Source organism: Mustela putorius, unplaced genomic scaffold (genome assembly GCF_011764305.1).
Source record: "Mustela putorius furo isolate JIRA1106 unplaced genomic scaffold, ASM1176430v1.1 tig00000145_pilon_pilon_pilon, whole genome shotgun sequence".
Classification (NCBI taxonomy): domain Eukaryota; kingdom Metazoa; phylum Chordata; class Mammalia; order Carnivora; family Mustelidae; genus Mustela; species Mustela putorius.
Window position 1 is genome coordinate 8,633,093 of NW_025421294.1, and position 22,851 is coordinate 8,655,943.

The window sequence follows — 22,851 nt, forward strand, 5'->3', positions numbered from 1 at the left end:
TTAAAGAATTTCATACAGGCGCCCAGAAAGACTAGCATGTAATCTAAGCTTATTCATTCAAGTAACATTTCCACCTCTACTACATATACACTGCATGGGCACTATTAATAGTTGGTTCTCCTGAATTTAAAATTTGCTAGTACCTTTTTTTTCAATTTGGCAGATACATCTTTCACACCAAAAAGGGAGCTGGTCTTTAAATACTCTCAGATTTTCATCCCGAAGAACAAGACTAAAAATAAACAATGGGCAACTCAAAATGACTCTGTAACTGTGTATGGCAGAATACTTTTACATTTGTTTGTTAGCACTTCACATTTTCAGTCATCTGATAGTCAACCATTGCTCCCTCTATTAAAGAGGCTTAGATATCTGCAATGCTACAAAGAATGTGATTTTCTGATTTCTCATAAGAAATCACCTCTCTTTTTCCTCCAATATTTCATTAAGGATGAGTTCCACAATTTTCTTCTCAAGTTTGGAAAAGGTGACGAATTAGATATGCAGGTGTCAGTCCCCACAACAACCCCTTGTAGAATTTCAGAAGGTCAACCTAATTTCACTAGAAGAAAACCGTATTATTTAAACATACCCAGTTTACTGTATCTTTTTTTTTTAAAACAGTATGACAGTTCTAGATTTCTTAAGTAAGCCTTCTTAAAAGAGTCAAACATAGAATTTTCTAGATTTATTTAAAAAGGCTTCTTAAAAGAGTCAGGATCAAAGCTCAATTCTTAATGATTAAAAAAGCAAACCAAAAAAGAGAAAACTAGTTGATCCACAACTGCAACAGATCAAAGAGGGACAGAACAACTCAAGGAAGTTAATTTTTTTTTAAAGATTTTATTTATTTATATGACAGAGAGTGTGCACAGAGGGACCAGGAGAGGGAGAAGCAGTCTCCCCACTGAGCAGGGAATGGATGCAGGGCTGTATCCCAAGACGCTGGGATCATGACCTGAGCCCAAGATAGAGGCTAAACAAAATGACCCACCCAGGCACCCCTCAAGGAAATAAACTTTTAAAACTAGCCAATACATCCTAAAACTATCATAATGTAGACTGCCGTTATACACTGAACTTTCACAAATTACCTTCTGAATTATTACTATTTTTAAGAGGAAGAACTGGGAGGGAGGAGAAGATTAGGTAAAAAATAAGTTTTGTAGGGGCGCCTGGGTGGCTCGGTGGGTTAAAGCCTCTACCTTCGGCTCGGGTCATGATCCCAGGGTGCTAGGATGGAGCCGCGCATTGAGCCCCGCGTCCGGCTCTCTGCTCTGCAGGGAGCCTGCTTCCTCCCCTCTCTCTCTCTCTGCTTGCCTCTCTGCCTACTTGTGATTTCTCTCTCTCTGTCAAATAAATAAAATCTTTAAAAAAAAAAATAAGTTTTGTATTACATTAAATATTCAACCCAAAGAAATGTAAGTTCTTGAAATCTGAACATGGCTACGTGAATTTTTTGTGCTTTTCTGAGTTTAGCCCACCACAATCACCATTCCTTCCTAAGACCCCACACACACACACATACACACACACACAGTTAAAAAATGCAAACCATATCCTCATAAGGTTTTCAGAAGAGCACCGATTTCATAGAAAAGCACAAGAACTCAGAAGTCTCAGGATTTACCAAAATCAAAAATAAGCCACTCCTAAGCTATGGGCTACTAAGACAAATTCAGATTTCATATATACACTGAATTTTGAATAAACTCATCATCACTCACTCCTGTATCACCAATTTTTTTCCAACACCCAGGAACTTATAAACTATGAAAGTAAATTATTAAAAATGAGAATGAAAAAATCATAAATGAAACAAATTACTATTAAAACATTTTTTTAAATCTGTCCATTTTAAAATAAAAGTATTTTGTATAAATTGTTAAAATTAATAGTCTTCTGAAAACTTTTTTCCTCACTGCAACCATCCTTATTAAAAGCAAAAAATGCATTATCTAGTACTTTAGAATTTCCTGCTATTTATGAAAGCTTAGACAAAAATGCTTTTTAAATAAGTTACTAAGAGAGATCCATGAAAAGAGCATGGAAACTGCTCAGGCAAGTTCCAATAAGGAACGCCATTTGAGCCCTTTGCTTATAAGGACTTTAAACAGCACCAGTCTGGTGCTGGGCTACTTTCTGGGCTTTGGTTTTAATCAAGCTGATCTGGTACTGACATCATTTACGTGACTCACCTAAATAAAATCTAAATTACATTAAGGGTCCATACTATAGTCACTTACCTACTATCATCAGGTAGATTACAATGTTCTACGAATCATATTAAATTATATGGATAGATAATGTGTCTATCTATCTATACAGATGAACAACCATCTAGAAGAAACATATATAGACAGATCAATGGATCTTTTTTCAGACACCTTTGGAATAACTACTATAACCACTAACTCCAAAAAGACACCAAATGGCACAATTACTACACTGTGTTAGAGCTCAACGTACTTGATAATCTATACCCAAGACATTTTAATTATAATTTTTATTTTCACCCTAAGTAAAAAAAATAAAATATTCTCAGCTCAGCAAAAGCAAGCTGCCCAATTTGCTCTTATCCACGATGTAAGCACCTTGTCTTAAGATGTAAAAATGTAAATAAACTCTAAAACATCTGCCTTCTCTAAGCTATTATGCCAGAAATTCACCTCTCACTAAATCCCTCACCTAAACTTTCTTATTCCACAAGTGAATTCAGCAGAATTCATCCAATAACTACCTTCAAGACAAAATGAAGAAAAAAAAATCAATTTGATTCTATTTCTAGTTATTTTGGCCAATTATTTTGCGCTACCTTACGGACATCAGATCAATGCACTAACTAAATGTTATCCTGCCATTCAACGAATCTAAGTATATTACACCACTGCTCATTGAATAAGTGAATAAAAACCATCATCCCTGGTTCTATTCATGTTCAGTGTAGTCCATGGTCCAATGAAAATCATCCCTAATATAACTCAGCTTGTTTATGTACCACTGTGGAAAGAATATACACAATGTTCTTACCGAAGTCCCTTCAAAGATACAGATTCACACTCCAACATTCTTTTTACTTTTTTCAAAAATTATGCAAGAACAAATACAATGTACTTTTCATTTTGAATGAATCAAGAAATCAAGTAAGTACTGAAATTCACACATGCAGTCAAAAATTTAAAACTCAGTTTGCAAGTAAAATCCACATAATACTGGCTGTAGAATATGCATAATCTAGACGCAGATACCGAAATTCCAAATACCTAGCTGCTCCCTACAAGAATAAATAATAAGCTTTTGGGACCTAGGGAACATATTCCTACAGCATTAACCAAACCTAACTACACACAACTGTTAGCAAAGGGAACACTGACAACTGTAAAAAAAAAAAAAAAAAACTATACAAGTGTTTTTTAAAAATGTCTGACAACACCTGTAATTATATAAGCCAATTCAGACTCTACAACTTTAACAGCAACAGCAATTTTAAAAGATGCCCAAGGCATATTAAATAAGTCCAGCAAATTTCACACTTCTTGGTGCCACCACAAAACCAAAATGACTGAGCAGGATATTAAGTGTGACCTGATATGGCAACTCTTAAATCTTTCTCCCATCTAACACAGTTATAGTAGTATGAAGACCACTATCAAAAATCAATACTTTCTAAAAATAAACAGTACATCCCATTTCAAAAAAGAAGAGGTAAGTAGAGTATCATAGAGTATCATGGTGGAGAATATGCCTAAAGCCTGAAAATTAGTTTAGTCGGATAACTGAAAAGTTGGGTTTTTGACATTTGCCAGCAGTCCCACAACGTGCTGGCCCGGTGCCATCATGGCCTGGTGCCAGTCTGATGCAGGGCCAGGCTAAAAATAGCAGCCAAGCAGCAGCTGGAACACATAGGTCCTTGTGACCTCAGCTTTATTTCCCTAAATCAAGGGAAGCTGGAGGGGAGGAGACAACTGCAGGCAAAGAAGGGAACAGAGTATGCTCTTGGCTGGTATTTCCTACCTCTTCAGGATTTCCTCCCTTTTTTCCTACCACTCCCTCCCCCTCCTAATCCTCACTCTCTTTGCTCCATTCCCCCACACTTAAAAAAGGAAGAAAAGGGGCGCCTGGGTGGCTCAGTAGGTTAAGCCTCTGCCTTCGGCACAAGTCATGGTCTCAGGGTCCTGGGATCGAGCCCCAAGTCAGGCTCTGCTTGGTGGGGAGACTGCTTCCCCCCCTCCTGCCTGCTTCTATGCCTACTTGTGATCTCTCTCTGTCAGATAAATAAATAAAATCTTTCAAAAAAAAAAAAAAAGGGAAGAAAAAGAAGTGCGGTGAGGCAAGGAGAGAAAGACAGACAGACGGTGAAATGCTGAAAAAGTTGGTTTCAGAGGCTCCTCTACCTTGTATCCCCAAGTCTCACTTGATTCTACCACCATCACAAAGCAGCCATTGGTCATTTCAGTCCTCAGCTTTACCACTGTCTACAGGAAGCAGATGAAAAACATCACACAGGTGACTGACAGGAAGAGGAGGCCTAAAAGATGGTGCCAGGAATGCAAAATACTAAGTGCTAAAAAAGCTTAAAGAGTGCTAAAAAATAAAAATAATAATAAATAAAAATTTAAAAAAAAATAAACAAGGTCCTAAAGAAATAGGGCAAACTGGTTTAAAAAAAAAAGGGGGGGGGTCTCACTCATCACTATATCAATCAGATTACAAATTTCTGGTATTTGAGTTTTGGGGGTTGATTTTATGACAAATATTTATAAAAGCCATGACCATTTTCTCTGTAGAAATGAGTTAGGATAAAGCAGTAGCAGAAGCAAAGGTTGAACACAACCAAATACAGTGCTGCCTTCAACTTCCACAGGCCTTCACCAAGAAATATCAACCTAGTACTAGAAAAGGCTGCAGGCTCTGCCCATTACACCGAAATCATAAAATATTTAATTTATACAAATGCTGGTCACTGTCAGCAAATTTTTTAACAGGTACAATGTGGCACATATAGCATTCGAAATTGTACTGATCTAATTAAGAGATTTAATTTAAATCTTGCTTCTGGGGGCGCCTGGTGGCTCAGTGGATTGAGCCTCTGTCTTCGGCTCAGGTCATGATCTCAGGGTCCTGGGATCGAGCCCCACATCGGGCTTTCTGCTCAGTGGGGAGCCTGCTTCCCACCCCCACCCCCGCGCCTGCCTCTCTGCCTACTTGTGATCTCTATAAAATAAATAAATAAAATCTTTAAAAATAAATAAATCTTGCTTCTGTGGACTCACTCTACATGCTAACCTCCTATGCATATTTTCTGTATAGTATCTTCCAACATTAGAGATCTGACATCAATTAACAATGAAAAATGCATTAAGTAAACAGAGAGACTGTTAAATAAGGCAGGATCAGGCAGTGAGTTGCCTGAATTTTAAGCACATTAATTCACTAAATGAACTTCCAATTTACTTGATCAATTCATTTGGTTAGTAAGAGTTTAAATGTACTGACAGGTCCTACTGCATCCTTCAAATTAACGTCTTTCCAATAAACTCTTTCTCAAAGAATATTAAATCTTTTTACCAGCAATAAGAAATAGTATGATTTTTAATCATAACACTTAAAAGGGGCCTTAAAATGAGATAAATAATTTCTTAAATACACCTTGAGAGATAACCTCTGCTTCATACAGATCCCATTTAGCTCTACCCTAAAAGTTACTCCTCTTTCAAAAGTTAAAAATGCCCAATGGAAGATGATCAAAACCACCCTCACAACCATCTTCTAAAGCTGAAATTCATTCACAAAAGGAATTTTTGAAATGCAGTGTTTCGAGTCAAATTTCAAAATACATGTTAAAAATCATAGCTGTGATCACAATTTAAAATTCTGGATACTATGAAAATCACTCTAGAAAGTAGAAAGACTATAAACCTAAAGATGAACCTTCTAGAGTAATTAATGATGACACATCATGGGCAGTATTACGTAGAGGCTAAGAGTACCAGCCAGCGGGGGTGGGTTTGGCTTACTAACGTACCAGCCTGTGTGACAAGGCAAAAGTCCCTTTCATTTTTTTCCCAATGCTTTGGTTTCTTCATCTATAAAATGAAGATGATAAAAATACCTACCTCATCAGACTGTTAAGAAATACAAAGCGCTTGGAGCAGTAACTAACACAAGGTTAAGGCTATTAAAGTGTTAACTACTATAACTACTATTACTATTAGTAGATACTGCTGCAGTAGTATTAAGGAAGCTCACTGTGAATCATGCTCAGCTCAGTAAAGAAAAGCTCCCAATCATACAAGAGGTCTTTCAGAGTTGGAGAGATTACAGAAGCTTTTGAGACCACAACAATTATAGGAAAGACCATTTTCATCTAGCAGCTATGTACATACCACCTACTGGCATAAGGGTACAGGACAATGACAAAATATTGAAGAACTTACAAAAACAGGTCAAAGGTAGACACTACTGGTTAAGTTTTCATAAATATACTAAATTCAGAGCAACCAAAGTTGTTATTGGGTATTAACTTCTGTTGTTCCGCATGACCATTTTACACTTCCAGTAACTTCCTTACTACATAGAGGTAGGCACAGGTGCTGGAGTACAGTCACATGTGCTCACAAGGCTGTCATACAGTTTCATCAAGTCAACACTTGTAACTAACTTTTTCAAAACTTTCATCTCATCTTAGAATCTCTACAATTTCCAAATGTCTACAAATATTTCACACTAGCATGCATTTAGCATGCTAGAAGCATTGCTTAACTGAAGCCATTAGATTTTAGACAGATACTAAAATGCTATCTAGAAATACTTTTATAACATTCAATAAAATGTTTGCCAAATAAGCTCTACAATAGTCCAGTCATTCTACATTCAAGAATATGCCTGTCCTGGGGTGCCTGGCTAGCTCAGTCAGTGGACCATGCACGACTACTGATCTTAGGGTATGGGTTTGAGCCCTACATTGGGTATAAAGATTACTTAAAAATAAAAAAACCTTTAAAAACCTTAAAATTCTTAAAAAGAAAAAAAAGAATATGCTTGCCCTGAGCTCTGGAGTTTTGTAAAACTTCCCAAACAATCCCAGCAAAGTAAGAATAGTGGAAAAACAGAAATTCAAGGTTTAACCTTGCAATTTACTATCCCTCTCTGGACAAATTACTCAACATGTCTGGGCCTCAGCTCTACAAGTAGATAATGACTATCATGCAAAAGCATTTTGTAAAAACAGCTTCTCATCTGTTAGCATATTTTAAAAAGAAAGAGCACAATGCATTTGTATATAAGGGTCACTAGAATACGCTTTGGGTAATGATACTCAAATGACACCTGTGTTCATCTTCTTTTGTGCTCACTTCTGAACATCAAATAAGTTACAAATACATGAATATATGTAGATATATACAATACATTTTAACTGACACCAAACTAATTATCACTTAGGTATCTCGCAAATATAAAACACTTAGCATATCCTTAGCAACAGCATTCACTTACTATTTGCTGAAATCCAATCTTTTTTATTTAAAGATTTTTATGTATTTATTTGACAGACAGAGATCACAAGTAAGCAGAGAGGCAGGCAGAGAGAGAAGGGGAGGAAGCAGGCTCCCTGCTGAGAAGAGAGCCCAATTCGGGGCTCCATCCCAGGACTCTGGGATAATGACCTGAGCCGAAAACAGAGGATTTAGCCCACTGAGTCACCCAGGTGCCCCTGAAAATCAATCTTTAAGTTTCAAATGAAAACCAGATTTTGCACTACATTCTTTCCAAAGCTTGCTTTAGCTACCTTTTCTAAATGAGAAAAATAAAGGAAACATCCTATTTTTAAAGAGCTGAAAACCAGGTACAGAGCATATTCTTAGCAAAACACAGTGCACCAAAGAAAAAAACTGGAAAGATACTCAGGTTTTTCGAATGAATCTAACCAACATACTTTATTCTCAGTCCGGCCAGGACTGAGAAACTAGAGTCTATTCCCATGGAGCTAGACTATCTAGTGTTTTTCGCCAAATTACCATGTGGTACTGATTTCTCAAAAGGAGATTGAGAGTCTTTCCATCCACTTCAAGAAGGAAACAGTTTGTTTTCTAACTTACTATAATCCCCAAACATTTACATATGTCAAAAAATTAATAAACCAAGAAAATTAAATTGGGCTTTTTTATTGTGAGAAAGCACTGTTCTTGAAATTATATCACAGTAGTTTGAAAGATAACTAAGGATTCCATGTAGTTTATGCTCACTTAAAAATTGGTGCCTATAATCTGTGTTGTTTCTAAGATGTTTATAACTTACCTATAATCATATTTCTTTTTAGGATATTTGTCCTCTTAAATATAATATTTGGAGGTCAACAGTAGTTCAAGTTTAATGACTGCCCCATGAAAATTTCTAACACCACAAGAGTTTGCTTTATCTTATGTATACACAACTAAGCTTCTTAAAGGTACCAAATTCACTTTGAATTCTTGAAGAAAAACTGGTTTTCTAACACAAAAATACAGAGCATGTAAACATGTAGAATTACTACATATCCAATCATGCAGTTTTTAAAAGGTACATCTTTTTTAAAAGACATCAGTATTCCTCCCCTGCCATCCTGTTCACTGATATCAAACACTATTAACTAAGCCTTTAATAGGAGTGTGACCAGAAAAGATATGCTGGTCTCTGTCTTTCCAAATGAAACATTTAGAGTTAGAATTGATGGCAATTGATTACCCATTTTGAAAAGAAAAGAGGCCCAGGATAAACATCTTAAAAATTGGCCAAGACATACTTAAGACAATAATGACTTGAGCTGTTCAATTAATTGCAATAATTCTTCTATGAAAGGATGTGTTCCACAGGCATTCTGATCTTTCTAAAAGAAAAGGTATCAAAATCTTTGCAAAAAGGATGAAATTCAGCATACAGTTTAAATAAAATAAGGGGGATGGCCTTTTCCTCGTCAACCCAAAGTATACTCAGAATACAACTCAGGGCAAGAAACTAAAGAAAGACTGAAGCAAGAGTAAAGATGTTTCCTTAATTCAGATCTGCAATTCACCTTCCAGTATAACTGAAATCTTTCCGCTACAAGAAGTTTTGTTTCCTGAACACTTTAGATTTCCCCACTAGACCAATACTAGCCTAAGTATTAAAAGTATTAAAAGAAATTCCAAGATTTTCTCACATAAAATTGAAATTTTAACTTTCCTCAGAACAATGCTAAGCATATCTGAAGTACGCACTTTTAAAAAAAATCAACAATTGTGAGCAAATCAAACATTTCAACTGGCACAGAATAAAAAAAAATACGTATGCAACTCTAGTTACAAAATTTTTTCTTTGGGGTACTTCTTCATTAATCAAAAGGCAGAAAACATAAAGGACCTGATTTTTAAACTATTCCATATTATCATTCTACTCTAGAAAATGCTTTCACTGAAATTACTATCACCAATAAAAAAACACCCAGTTCTGAAAGTACATCTGGAATCACATCTTTATATAACAATCTCTGGTCTCTAAAGAAAACCAAAACCCTGGAAGAAATACCAACAATTCAGCCTTAAATAAATAAAGTGATTAAAAATTTTATCCAACCTAATCCTAAAAAAGATTGCCCTTTACTGCCTGGCTACCCCCTAAAACAAAAAATTTTAGGTTATGAATTTGAAAAGGCCACAACAATGTTTTTACCAAAGTATTAACAGAATTGTGGACAATATTCTATTCTCCCCAAAAGTTACCAGCAAAACAAAACAAACAAACAAAAAAAGCAACTCCTTTTAAAAATTATCTCCTTCCTGCCCATACTAAAGACAAGATCCCAGTTTTGTTTGAACACTTCATGCTTTTAAAATGCCTAGTCATTGGGGACCTGGGTGGCTCAGTGGGTTAAGCCGCTGCCTTCGGCTCAGGTCATGATCTCGGGAGTCCTGGGATCGAGTCCCCGCATCAGGCTCTCTGCTCAGCATGGAGCCTGCTTCCTCCTCTCTCTCTGCCTGCCTCTCTGCCTACTTGTGATCTCTCTCTGTCAAATAAATAAATAAAATCTTTTTAAAAATAAATAAATAAAATAAAATGCCTAGTCACAAATAAGGAAACTTGTCTGTCTTGAAACAAAACTGAACGTATACCAATCTTCAGAAACCGAACACATGTGCCCCAAAACAAAAAATATAAACTAAAAAACACAAGGATAAACAAAAAAACACATGCATTACCAAAATACATGCTTCTTTTTCTACTCTGAAGAAAAATCTGACCAGAACACAGTAGTAAAATTACCCTCAAAACTTTGCCATCCACTTGACTGCCCTTCCCCAAAGATATCCACTGCTCAATGGTTGCTCGTGTAGCCTTTTGGACATTTTTATACATCTGTAAGTAAGGTCTATCTTTTTGTTTTAAACAGAAATTAGAGCCTACTACATGAACATATGACTTGTTTTTAAATGAATGTTCTGGTCTTCTTTTTCTCAGTGTATGTATTTCTCTCCTTCACTATTTTTCATGGTTGCATAGAATTCCACAGAGTACTTCTTAACCACTGCCCTTCTGATGGAAATTTCCACTGATTCCAGCTTTTCATTATTACAAATCATATTGCAATGAGCACTGCTCACTGTACAGAACAGATCAGTGCACTGATATCAATATGTCTGTAAGATAAATTTCTAGAAATGACACAAAAAAGACTGAGCCAAGCAGCTGGGGATGTAGCATCTTCTCCCACCTCCTCACCCAATTCTGGGTACTATGTACCCATCTTCTTTGTCTTCACCATTGTGGCAGATGAACACGGCATGTCACCTTTATTTGTGTCTCCTTATGTAAGAGTTAAGACAAATTTATTAATCATTTGCATTTCTTTGTGAAAGCCATTGCTCATTTTTTAACTTACTCATCTTTCTCTTTTTTATTTTTTAAACTAATTTTTCATAGTTCTCTGTTAGCCTCCAACCTGCTGCACATATCTGCCCCAGTTAGTTGCTTATCATATTTTCAGTCCTACAGAAATGTTGTTTTTTTATCTAATTAAATTGATCTGTCTTTTAATTTGAATTGTCTTTATAATTTGAGTTCCAGATCATATTAGGAAACCTCTTTGCCAGGCAATATTTGGGGGGAAATTTTTATGTGACTTCTAAAATTATTACTTCAAAGATGTCAATAATACTAACATACCCCTTAGCAATGGCTCCCTTTTAATGTATCATTATTTAATAAAAGTAAGCCAAGCATACTTTCTCTAAAACTTCCTATAATCAACTGATGGACAGCTCTGCACCAATTAAATACCTTTAAATACCTTTTACAAAGGCTTAATTTTTTCCTTTTAAATTTCTTCTTAAAATAGGAGTTGAAAAATAACTAACAAGTATGTTTAATTTCTGGGAAGTCCCAATTCTCTGACCCTCAATCCTTAAATAGTCTCCAACGTGTGGATATAAAATGAAGTCCAAAAATTAGATTGTACCTCTTCCATCTATAATTCAGTCACCCCTACAAAAGTCAGTAAATACTTCACCTACAAACAAACTTGCAATTTTGCAATAACAGAACACTGCTTATGGTCCTATCATCTTTCCCATTTCAGGTTCTGAAGCTAGAACAACTTCTACCTCAGTTTGCAAAAATTATAAAATAAGCCTCTTGCGTTAATATACCAATTCAACCCACCAACCAAAGCTAAATTAGATGGTTAATCTAGTCATTCTCTCCATTCCCCTTCCACAACAAAAATCCTGGTCGTAAAGTTTTCTATCTCACAGTGCCAGCTGCCAAGCGTTTAACAGCCTTCCATCTAGTAAGCTGACTGGCACAACAAGTAATACAACTTGGAAGTTAAGGAAACTGGCAAAACTCAGAGGGGAAAAAAGAATATTTTCCACAATTTGTACAGCACTTGTTTAGCACGTATGTAAGTGTTTCCAAAAGGGTGGTCAATTCCAACTATGCAAGAACCATCACACTGTTTCACATCAGCCACTGCCAACTCCATTCAGTGGCCTCAGTCCCCCTTCGGGGACTATTCAAAAAGTTACTATTTTCTTTTACAACTCACCCAGGCCTCTTCACTGATGAAAGCAGGCAAAGCCCACGCTGTGTGTCTGTCTCCTAGAGAAGATTGCATCTTTTATTTATCGCCCCTTGGCTTTATTTTCACAGTGAATTCCTGGCTTAAATGTAATCAGCCAAGAAACCCTCCCTATGTGCTCTCCTGTCATTCCTCATTGCTTGCAAGCAGAGTCAAGCACAGAAGGGGGAAAAAAAATTCAACATTGCCAGCCAAGCCATAAAAATTCCCAAACTCTAGTTTGGTTATACTGAGAAACCATGGATGTGCTTCAATCCATTTCAACCCAGCAGGAAACAAGGGGGACGTGAGGGTTGGGGAAAGAGGTGTAACTTTAAAGAATGCTAATTAGTTTTGTTTTGTTTTGTTTTTTTGAAGAAGAATGGAGAGCCTCAAAAGTTAAAACCCCTCTAGAAATATGAAAAAGGTACAGAACCTAGAAAAGACTGGGGGCCGCCTTTGGAAATAAATGACCAAACAGAAAATCACGTTTGCAGATTGATTCAGAATTCAAATTAACCACAGAGGATTAAAGAAATCTTCATTCTCTTTTGGGGCCCCTAACCAGACCCCCACTAGACTCCCAAAGAGAAGGATAAAAAGAATGGACTACGGAAAGAAAAGATGAAAAATAAGAGACAGGGATGCTTCCAACCGTCTCCTCATTCATTAGGTACCATGCTCACCGCAATACTATTTAAAGTAGAGAGCAATACGGAAGAGGGGGGACAGAAAATATGTCGTTTACAATCAAGAGAAAAATACGGAAAGAAGGGAATTTCATAATAGCATTGTTCTTTTCAGTCCAGCCCAAACATCCCCATCCTACGGTTGAAAAAGATAGCTGGCCAAAAAACAACAACAACAACACTGGGGATAGGGAGCGACGACAAGGAAAGCTTTTAAACTCGGTATTTGAGAAAACTCTCATGGTCTGTCAGAGAAAGGAGGACTGTGCAGCTTTAAATCACAAGTCCTTCTCTCTCTCCCCTTTGTCAAACATCTTCTACTTTACAAGCTCTGAAAAGAAATAAAGAGACTCTTTTGTTTGGGTCCTCCCTTTCGGAGGATGACAGAAAACTGAAAGAGGCACAAATAAACCTGAAAATGAGAACAAAGTGCGGGATCGCGCCCGGCTGCCAGGCGGCCGCGCCTGGAGGGACACTGCGCGGCCGCGGAGCCCCTCCGCCTCGCGCTCCTGCCGCCGCCGGCAGCGAGCGCAAACCCCGTAACTGCTCCCCGCAGCTCGCCCCGCGCACCGCCACCCGCCACCCAGCGCTAACCAAACTCCGGCGGCAGGCGCCCCCCGAGCACCGCCAGACCCGGCAGGAAAGGGAAGCGCCAGCCGCTCCTTCCCGGGCTCGCGCCCGTCGACGCGGGGACGCCCTCGGGGGGAGAGAGGTCTCTGAGAGGGGGTCCGGCCCGCCGCCCCCTCCCTTCCGCGCTGCTCCTAGACAGGGGAGGCGCGGGGAAAAAACAGACATTTAAATCCCGGGGCCGCCGGCTGAGCTCGCCCGGGCCAGACCAGACGCCGCAACGACCCCGGAGAGCGCCGCGGCCGCCAGCCCGTCGGAGCCCAGAGAAGAGCGGCAGCCGAGTGGCATTAAAATGTAGTCCCCACCCCTCCAATAGAGGGGGCGGGGAGGGGGAGAGGAGAAAGAAAGAGGAGCGAGCGGCAGACAAGGGAAGAGGGCAGGGAGAGAGCAGAGTGCGGCCCGGCCGCCGGCTCGCCTCCGGCCGGCATTGTCTGTACGGCCCGCGCCCCCTCCCCCGCCCCGCACGGCCCCGCCACACACACCCTCCGGCCGGAGCCCGGCCGTCAGCCTGCGCCTTTGTCCACAACCACCCCCCAAAAAGGACGAGCAGCCCTCCGGGACGTGCTCCCCGGGAGGAAGGCGGGGTATGGAGCGGGCCGGGGGCATCCGACAACCCACCCCGCCAACCCGCCGCGGGGCGAGTCCTGCTGATTCATTTCCCACTCGCGCTGGCCCGTCCGGGGAGACGGAGGCAGGGAGGGGCGAGGAGGAAATGGGCGCTCCGCTCCGGAGGACGGTCCCGGTCGGTGAGGGCACCGGGCGGAGGTGCGGACCCGCGGCCGGCTGAGGGGCTGCCCGGAGGAGAGGGGTCGGGCGCCCCTCCCCGAGGGACTGACGGACGGATGGACGGACGGACAGACGGCTCCGCGGCTGCCCCGTGACTCACCGACTTGCAGGACGTTGTCGACGCAGCCGCTCTCCAGCAGCGCGATGCCCCGGCGGAAGGGCAGCCGTGTCTCGTCGCCGCCGTCTGCCACCCCGGCAGCACCCACCGACGGGGCTCCGGCCCCGGCGGCGGCGGCGGCGGCGGCGGCAGCGGCGGCGGCGGCCGAGGTGGCGGCCGGCGAGGACGAGGAGCCGCCGCCGCCGCCCGCGCCGCCAGCGCCGCCGCCCGCGCTGCCGGGGCCGCCGCTGTCGTCGCCGGGGCCGCCCGCGGCGCCGCCGCCGGTGTTGAAGGACGAATACATGCAGATCTCCCGCTCGCTGCGGGGAAAGGACCAGTAAACGATGCGGCGCTGAACCGGCTCCGGGATGCGCTCGAAGCGCTCCTCCACGCGCTGGAACGGCCACTTCTCCGCCACCTTGCGCGCCGCGATGTCCAGCAGCGACTCCGGGCTCTGGGTCTTGCCCGGCGGCAGCAGCCCCAGCGCCGCGCCGCCCCCGCACGCCGCCGCAGCCGCACTGCCCGCCCGCTGACCGGGCCGACAGGCAGAGCTATAGCCGCCACCCGCTCCTCCACCGCCACTGCTGCCCCCGCCGCCGCCGCCGCCGCCCGGCCGGCAGCAGAGCCGTTTCGCGGGAGGAGGCTGCTGTCCGCGCTCCGCCATGACCGCGCCGCTTCTAACCCGACAGCGGAAGTGCCAGGACCCTATAAACGGCACAAGGAAGCGCGACACGCAAACGCCGCGGCGACGCCACGCTGCCATCTAGGGCCAGCCGCTCCTTGTACGGGCACAAGAGGCGGGGTCTCCTTCGTGACGTCGTGGTTGAGGCGGGGCACCGATAGGGGGACCTAGGGCCAGGGGCGGGGACTATGCAAATCGCTGAGCTGAAACATAAATAGAGCACTTCGCGGACACGGGGGTAGCGGGGGCGGCGAGGTTGGGTGCTTGGTGGGTTGTGAGAATGTCAGGCTGCTGTGACGCGGGGGGCGGGGCTCAGGCGGGGTTCCCGCGGGAGAGGACGGGCTGCCGGGCCGGGCCTAAGGTGGGTGGGTCTGTGTGCCCCCTGCCAACTCAACTTCCCCCTCCAAGTCCGTGTTTCCCTTTGATGTCTGGCAAGTGAGGACGGACTTCGTGGATCGAAACTCGGAGGGAAGGGGAGATGGAGGGAGATGAACCCGGGGAAGGGTCCGGGCTAAATGGGGGGCGGGGCCCGCGAGCCAATGCCCCACCACCCCCCCCCTTCAGAGCCTGGCAGCCGGGGGAAAAGCCTCTGGGCGGAGGAGGCGCTTTCAAAACAAAGAAATGCGGCGTGGAACCTGGGGGACGGGGGTGGAGAGGAAAGCGGAGGAGGTGCGGCCGAGGCAGCCCGGCTGCCCGCTTCCCCTTGAGTCCGCCTAGGGGAACTCCCCCCACCCCCACCCCAGCCGGGACTGAGGCGCGGAGCAAGAGGGAGGAGGCTGTGTTCGGCGGTTGTTTTCCAGTTCACTTTTGCAGACCCGGTGGGCAAAAGGAGCTCCCGCTCCGCTGTCCCGCGTGTCTGCAGTGCACCCAGCCCCGATTCCCGTGTCCGCTCTGTTCCGGGGGCCTGTGTGGGGGCCGAGCCGCCAAAGTGTACCAAAAGGCTCAGACTTCTCGGAACCTGCCCCGCAGCCGTGCGACGCGCGTCCGGAGCTGGCCGCGGCCTCCCCGCCCTAGCGCACCCTCAGCACGGCGGGCGAAGAAACTGGCCCGCCCGCTGGCGCGGAGCAGGGAACTTGAACCGGCTCAAGTCACCCCGCCGCCGCGCCGCGGACACCCCGCTCCAGGCCCGCGTGCTCCTGCTCAAGGTGGAAGGTGCACCCGGGCAGTGGATTTAGCAAACACACCTTTGTGAGTACACACGCTACGGGCGCGCGCGCGCGCGCATACACACACATACACACACCCCACGGGTGCGCGCTCACAACCCAGCCGGGTGCAGACGCCGGGCGCTCGGCGGCGGTCGGCGGCTGCAAACGCGCTCGGGGCGCATTTGGGTCGGGCCCGCCACGGCCCCAGACGCCCGGCTAAGGGGAGCCCAGGCGCTCGGGACGCGCGCAGTGCTCTCCGCCGCGCTGGTGGCTCCCGAACGGCCCTTCCTCTCTGGTACAGGAGGCGTGGGGGGGCGGGGGGCGAGCGAGCGAAGAGCGCAGCTTGCTAGTGCGAGGGCGCTTGGCGAAGGCTAACCGGCGAGTCCCGGGCTGAACCGGGAACCCTGCGGACATTGTTCGCAGGCCACAGAGCTCGGTCCAATCTGTGTCCTAGCCACAGACTTAATTACCACGTTAGAAACATCCTTCCTCACTCTTCGCCCCACCTTGTTTTTACTGTAAACCGAGTTACTGATATGGTCGCTATTGTCAAAGATAAACCGTATGTCCTTTGACACTTTCCCGTCTTTTCAGGTTATTGGCTGGTGGTGCCCACTTGCCTGCCTCGTTGCCTGGATTGAAATTAAAGGGGATAGAGCGGTTCTGAGTTTTAAAGAAAATCGCCCAGGGAAGGCCACGGCTTGGGAGACCTGGATCTGTAGGTCTTGGCTCTTAACTCTTAACTTGGGTCTTAACTATGAAGCCCTAAGCCACAGGTCCCCGGGGGACAGCATGCTTGCAGACTTTCAATCGCTACCTTACTTGTTAGGAAGATTTTGATGACATTATGTTTCTGTGTATTCGTCTGGTCATTTTGGAGTGCATCTCTCAGCGCTTAGGGAAAGGCCTGGGCAAAACACTGGAAGAACAGCTTTATAGGCAAATGGGAGGAGAAGGCTCTTTCCTCTAGTTGTCCCACTTCTGGATCTCTTAAAAAATAAAAATAATTTTTAAACTTTTGAAAAACGTAGGTGAGGGGAGAAGAACATAAGTGGAAAGGTAAAATACAATTTGATCTCTGTTCTGTTCTGAAATAACAGTCCTAAGTCTCAGGCTTGTATAATAGTGTGTAGATTAGCAAGCATTTTCATACATAAACACAGAGTTGTTTATCTGGAAAGTGAAAGGTGACAAAACAGGTGCCCCCAGACAGCATAAATGATTCATTCAGGGCCATAGGATGTGTTAATGAAAGAAATTAATTCATACTGAACAGAAAATAGACAACTTTGGAGGTACCTAATTTTAGAGACTTCAATCTTGTAATGAACCAAAAAGAGACTAGATTTAAGGCATCTTCCTACAGTTTAACTAGCAAGTTGGGTTTAACTCTAGTTTAACTCTAATTCAAAGAAGGATCCAGGGCACCTGGGGTGACTCCTTCCATTAAGCATCTGCCTTTGGCTCCAGTCATGATCTTGGGGTCCTGCGATAGAGCTCTGCATGGGGCTCTCTGCTGAGCAGCTTGCTTCTCCCTCTCCCTCCTGCTTGTGCTCTCTTTCTCCAGTAAATAAATAAAATATTTATTAAAAACAAACAAAAAAAAAATCCAGGAAATCCAGGTCAACATCTCAGCACAACTTCCCCTCTCAGCAGTCACTCAAACGGAGAGCACTCTCTCGGTCTTGAACTATTCTCCCCCTGGTTTTCCTGACACTTTACTGTGGCTCCATCCTCTTCAACTCATCTTTCTCTGCCTTGTGTTTGGGTCTCTCTTCCTCCAAATTCTTTAGTGTACACCCTTCCTTAGAGCCTATCATGGTCCTCTTCTCCATTTTTGGTGACCTGCCCCGTGGAGAATTTCCACCATCTCCCCTCCCACCCATGGGTTCTGCTTCAGCTCATTTACTTCTTCTGAGGGCCAGCTCCCTTTTCTATTGCCCTGAGGGTGCCCCATGGCCACCTCAAACCTAGAGCACCACCTTTCCCTGGAAACCAGGCTCTCTTCCTTCCCCTAGACTGCTATTATTGTTGCTGCCTGTTACAGGCCCCCAGGCTTTATTCCTTGTGGCCTTTGCCTGCAACTCCCATTTAGGTTTATTTGCTGTGTTGTCTATCCCAGCCCCTCTGGCTGCTCAGTAAATTATTCCCCCTCTTCTCTCTGCAGGGCCTCCTTACTGGTATGTCTGTATAACCTTTCCTCCTCCAAATCCTCCTCCACCCAGCTGTTGTGATTCCTCAAGTACAGTTCTGATGGTGTCACCCTCCTGCTCAAGTCCTTTTAAATGGCTCCCCACTGCCTACTGGCAAAAGATCAAACTGAGATATGATCTTGACCGAACCCAGCTTTCTAGCCTCATCTCCCCTGAAACCCAATCCAGTTCCCCAACAGGATTATTTTTATATTCCAAGAGGACTTCTCCCAGTTCCCCAGAAGTCATCCCCATTTTCCCACTCGCCACATTTGCTCAAGACAGTCTACTGCCTATAATATTTCTGTCTTCCCTTACAATTTGTCACATTCCTACCCTTCCTTCAAGGACTTGCTCAGATGCTGCTTCCTCTGGGAAAAGCCACCGAAATGTGTGATCTCTCTTCTCCAGCCCTTCTAACACTTTGGATCTTTCGGATAGCATTTGTGCCATTCTGCCTGGAATCACAGTTATGTTTACACTTGGCTGAGCCATTCGCCTTCTCTCCCTTCCCTGGTTAGAAATTCTCTTGAGGGTTGGGATTATGCCTCAGCCATTTCTGTTAGTTCCAAGTGCCCAGCACTGTACTACAAGACTTCTGTCTCCCCAGAGGTTAGCTACACCCATGAGCCAAGGAAGAAGTAAGTCATAGTATGTCATCATTGGCTGCTACTAGTGCCAGCTGTCGTTTGGAGGGTATTTACAGTGTTTTTCTCGTGTTCATCGAAATCATTACTTAATTACTTATAATTGCCCTTTTCAAACAGGACCCTACTCCAGGGACCAATTCAGGGCTAGAGGCCCCTGGTTATGTTCCAATGTCTACCATTAGGCAATGGTAGGAAATGAAAGTACAGAAAGTCTACATACAGCTTCCCAAATGCAGTGACTCATCATATCGCATCACACCACACCACGACTCCCAGTGTGGTCAGCAGCTAGGCTGATGGGCAGACTTCATGACAGGAATCCCATTAGCTGAATGGATAGCCTCAATGAGAGACACCCCTCTAGGAACACGATACCTAGCACCTGCTCTGTGCAGTTGGATGCATGCATGGATATATGACAAAGGAAATTGTTTGAAAGGGGTGGTGGAGTCCTATCCAGAGACTTAACGTAGCTCCTGTACCTGCCTTTAATTTAAAAATGAAAAATCTGAATTAAATTCAATAAAGACTTATCAAATTCCTGGAGCAGTGGTTTTCAAAGAGAGACCCTTAAAATGCCCTGGGCATAATGCATATAATTTTGGAGCTAGGAGCCAGAAATTGACAATCACTCGCTCCCCGTGTAAGGTTTTTTTACGCTTAAGTTGGAAAACTACTCTTTGGGGGTGCCTGGGTGGCTCAGTGGGTTAAGCCTCCGCCTTCAGCTCAGGTCATGATCCCAGGATCCTGGGATCAAGTCCCACATGGGTTCCCTGCTCAGGGGGGAGCCTGCTTCTCCCTCTCCCTCTGCCTGCTGCTCTGCCTACATGTGCTTTCCATCTCTCTGTCAAATAAATCTTAAAAAAGAAGAAAAAAACCTACTCTTTGGTGGCAAGAACTTCACACAGTCCCACTGCTTAGGAGGAAGCCTCCAGAAAAACAAAATGACATTGCCTCATCATTATTGCTAGTCATCTCAGCTAATTAAGGGAATCATTTGCCTTTAGTAGGAAGATTCCAAGACATGGAATTAGATTAGATTAGATTGGATAAGCTCGAAGGAACCTCAAGTCATTTGAAGATGGACACAAAGTTATACCCATGCACTTCCTAATACTGGGATATACTTTTTATATTATAACCGATGCCAATTATTTTCGCTGGAAAATAATTAAATTGTTTAAGAGCAGAAGAAAAGCCTGAAACAGTATGGTTAGCCTGTAAACCAGACATTATTCCTCCCTCCTGCAGAATGACAAAGAATTCTCTTCTACATAGCTAAAAAAAGAGTGAAGAATGAAATATTCTAGATAACACTTCATCAAGGCACAATGTCCAATAATAGGGAAAAGTGCCTGAAGAATCTTTCTGGTCAATCCTTTCCACCAAATAGATTCTTGGGCAAAATAAAAGGTGGGCTGGGAATGATCAACCCAGAACTGAATGAATTAAAACAATTGCTCCATCCTGGAAGAGGGGGAAATTTTGATTAACTTCAACTTTGTTGGGGCGCCTGGCTGACTCAGTCAGTAGAACATGCAACTTTTAATCTCGGGGTTGTGAGTTCAAGCCCCATGTTGGATGCAGAGATTATTTTAAAATCTTAAATTAAAAAAAAAAAAAAATCAGCTTTGTTAAATTCCGGAGAATCAAACCACTAATATTTAGCTGTTAATATTTTTTAGAGAGTGGGTGCAGATGGAGGGCTAGGTTCTTAACAAACAGTAACTCATTTGCTTTACCAGTACCCCTGCTCAAAAAATAAATGAAGAAATTTAGAGTCTGAGAAATTGGCCAAAGGTTTTTGGTTCTAATCAGGCCAAGTAGGGACTCAAATTTAGTCTTTGTAAGGAGAAAGTCAGAACTTTCTCTATTATCCATTATTTCCCAAACTTGGGAGATCGCAAGAATTGCCCCGAGTACTGGTTAAAAATATAGATTTCCATTACCTCTTCCCTGGGTAGGACTGGAGTGGAGAGCTTGGAATCTTTGGACAAAACTGAGAAACATCATAATTTGATGCCACAATATCATTTATTAACCCACACTGTTTCGTTCCTTAAGACCTACCCTTCTAAAATCTGCTGAAACTATAATAAAGTGTATTCAACTACTGATGAACCAACCAATCTTTTCTTTCTTTCTTCAGAGAACAGTGTAGGGGCACCTGGGTGGCTCGGGTTAAGGCCTCTGCCTTCGGTCGTGTCATGATCCCAGGGTCCTGGGTTTGAGCCCTGCACTGGGCTTTCTGCTCAGCGTGGAGCCTGCTTCCTCCTCTCTCTCTGCCTGCCTCTCTGCCTACTTGTGATCTCTGTCTGTCAAATAAATAAATAAAATCTTAAAAAAAAAAAAAAACTCCATTTAAAGAACAGTGTTAAGATAAAAGCCTTTTTTTTTAAATTTTATTTATTTATTTGACAGAGAGAGAGAGATCACAAGTAGGCAGAGAGTGGGTGGGGGGGAGCAGGCTCTCTGAGCAGAGAGCCTGATGTGGGGTTCGATCCCAGGACCCTGAGATCATGACCTGAGCCAAAGGCAGAGGCTTAATCCACTAAGCCATCCAGGCACCCCAAGATAAAAGCCTTTAAAGTTATAATCCAGGGGCATCTCGGTGGCTTAGTTGTTAAGCATCTGCCTTTGGCTTAGGTCATGATCCCAGGGTCCTGGGATTGAGCCCCACATTGGGCTCCCTGCTCTGCTGGGAAGCCTGCTTCTCCCGCTCACACTCCCTCTACTTGTGTCACCCTACCAATCAAATAAAATCTTTTTTAAAAAGTAAAGTTATAATCTGGAATTTTGAAAAATAAATCATTACCTCAACATATAAAATGATCAGGTTAGCAACTTGATTACAAATAAATTTGTTTTAAATTTTGTTATTTGGAAGGGTTCCTGGCTAGCTCAGTTGGTAGAACATGAGACTCTCAGTCTCCAGGTTGTGAGTTTGAGACCCACACTGGGTGTAGAGATGACTCAGAAAATTTAAAAAAAATTTATTAAGAATAAATTTTATCATTTGGACAATAATTCCTCCCTCAAAGGGTAAAATGCATTTGCCTTTATTAAATATTATATATCTACTCTATTATTTTTATTTATATTAATTTTTAGTGAAAATATTTCCGTGCAAATACAGCCTGTGTACAATTTCAGTATTGTGAAAACTGACCAGACTGTTATCATGCTGCTATTCATTCCAAACCGAAGTGCAGTGGTAAGTCTCATCAAACAAAAGCCATCTCAGAACTGGAATATTTTATTGGCCTCCAACCAGGCTTTGAACCTAGTGATAGCCAAAAGAAATAGGAAATGCCACATTTAATTATAGCATTTACTCTTTCCCTTTTTTAATAGCTGTTACTTTTTACTAAGTATTTTGTGAAGCTTGTCTCAGGATAGACACAAGAACACTATTTAATTGGATAATGTGAAAATATTTCCCTGTGTATTTATTTACCTATGTCAGCTAGGGGGGAAAAAACCCCTCCTACTTTTAAACATGGAAAAAGTAGCACTATGAAAGAACCATCATTTAGAAAATTAATGATTTCTTCAAATTTGCATCCCTCTTTTGCAGATATGTCTGATAAATGAGAGAACACAGAAAAACACAATTAAAACATCAACTCCTAAAGTATGAACATATTCTCTGGGGAGACAAAAGATGCTCTGACATGTATGGAGGATATATTTGCAGAGAATAATGTCATCCCCCAAATCTTTTCACAAAAACATAGTATGAACATTCTCCAAAGTGATGGAACTGTCTTTTGTTCATTCTCATTCCCATCAGGAGGAAGTAAAGACATAAGATTCAGACAACCACATAGCTTTAGAAGGCACTTTACTCCTAGAGAAAGATGATTTACATTTAAGAGATAGCATGAAAATTAAAGTTAAAAATATGAAA

General features: G+C 43.1%; 1 protein-coding gene across 1 annotated transcript in view; it reads right to left on the bottom strand.

Annotated features, from left to right (window-relative positions):
• ZSWIM6 (zinc finger SWIM-type containing 6) overlaps positions 1–14,972 on the bottom strand; it is a 193,281-nt gene extending 178,309 nt beyond the window's left edge. The window contains exon 1 of the mRNA XM_045075298.1: positions 14,273–14,972. Within this exon, the coding sequence (XP_044931233.1) occupies positions 14,273–14,933 (661 nt within the window). The 5' untranslated portion in view covers positions 14,934–14,972. The remainder of the gene's footprint in view (positions 1–14,272) is intronic.
• Between the last annotated feature and the right edge of the window lie 7,879 nt (positions 14,973–22,851).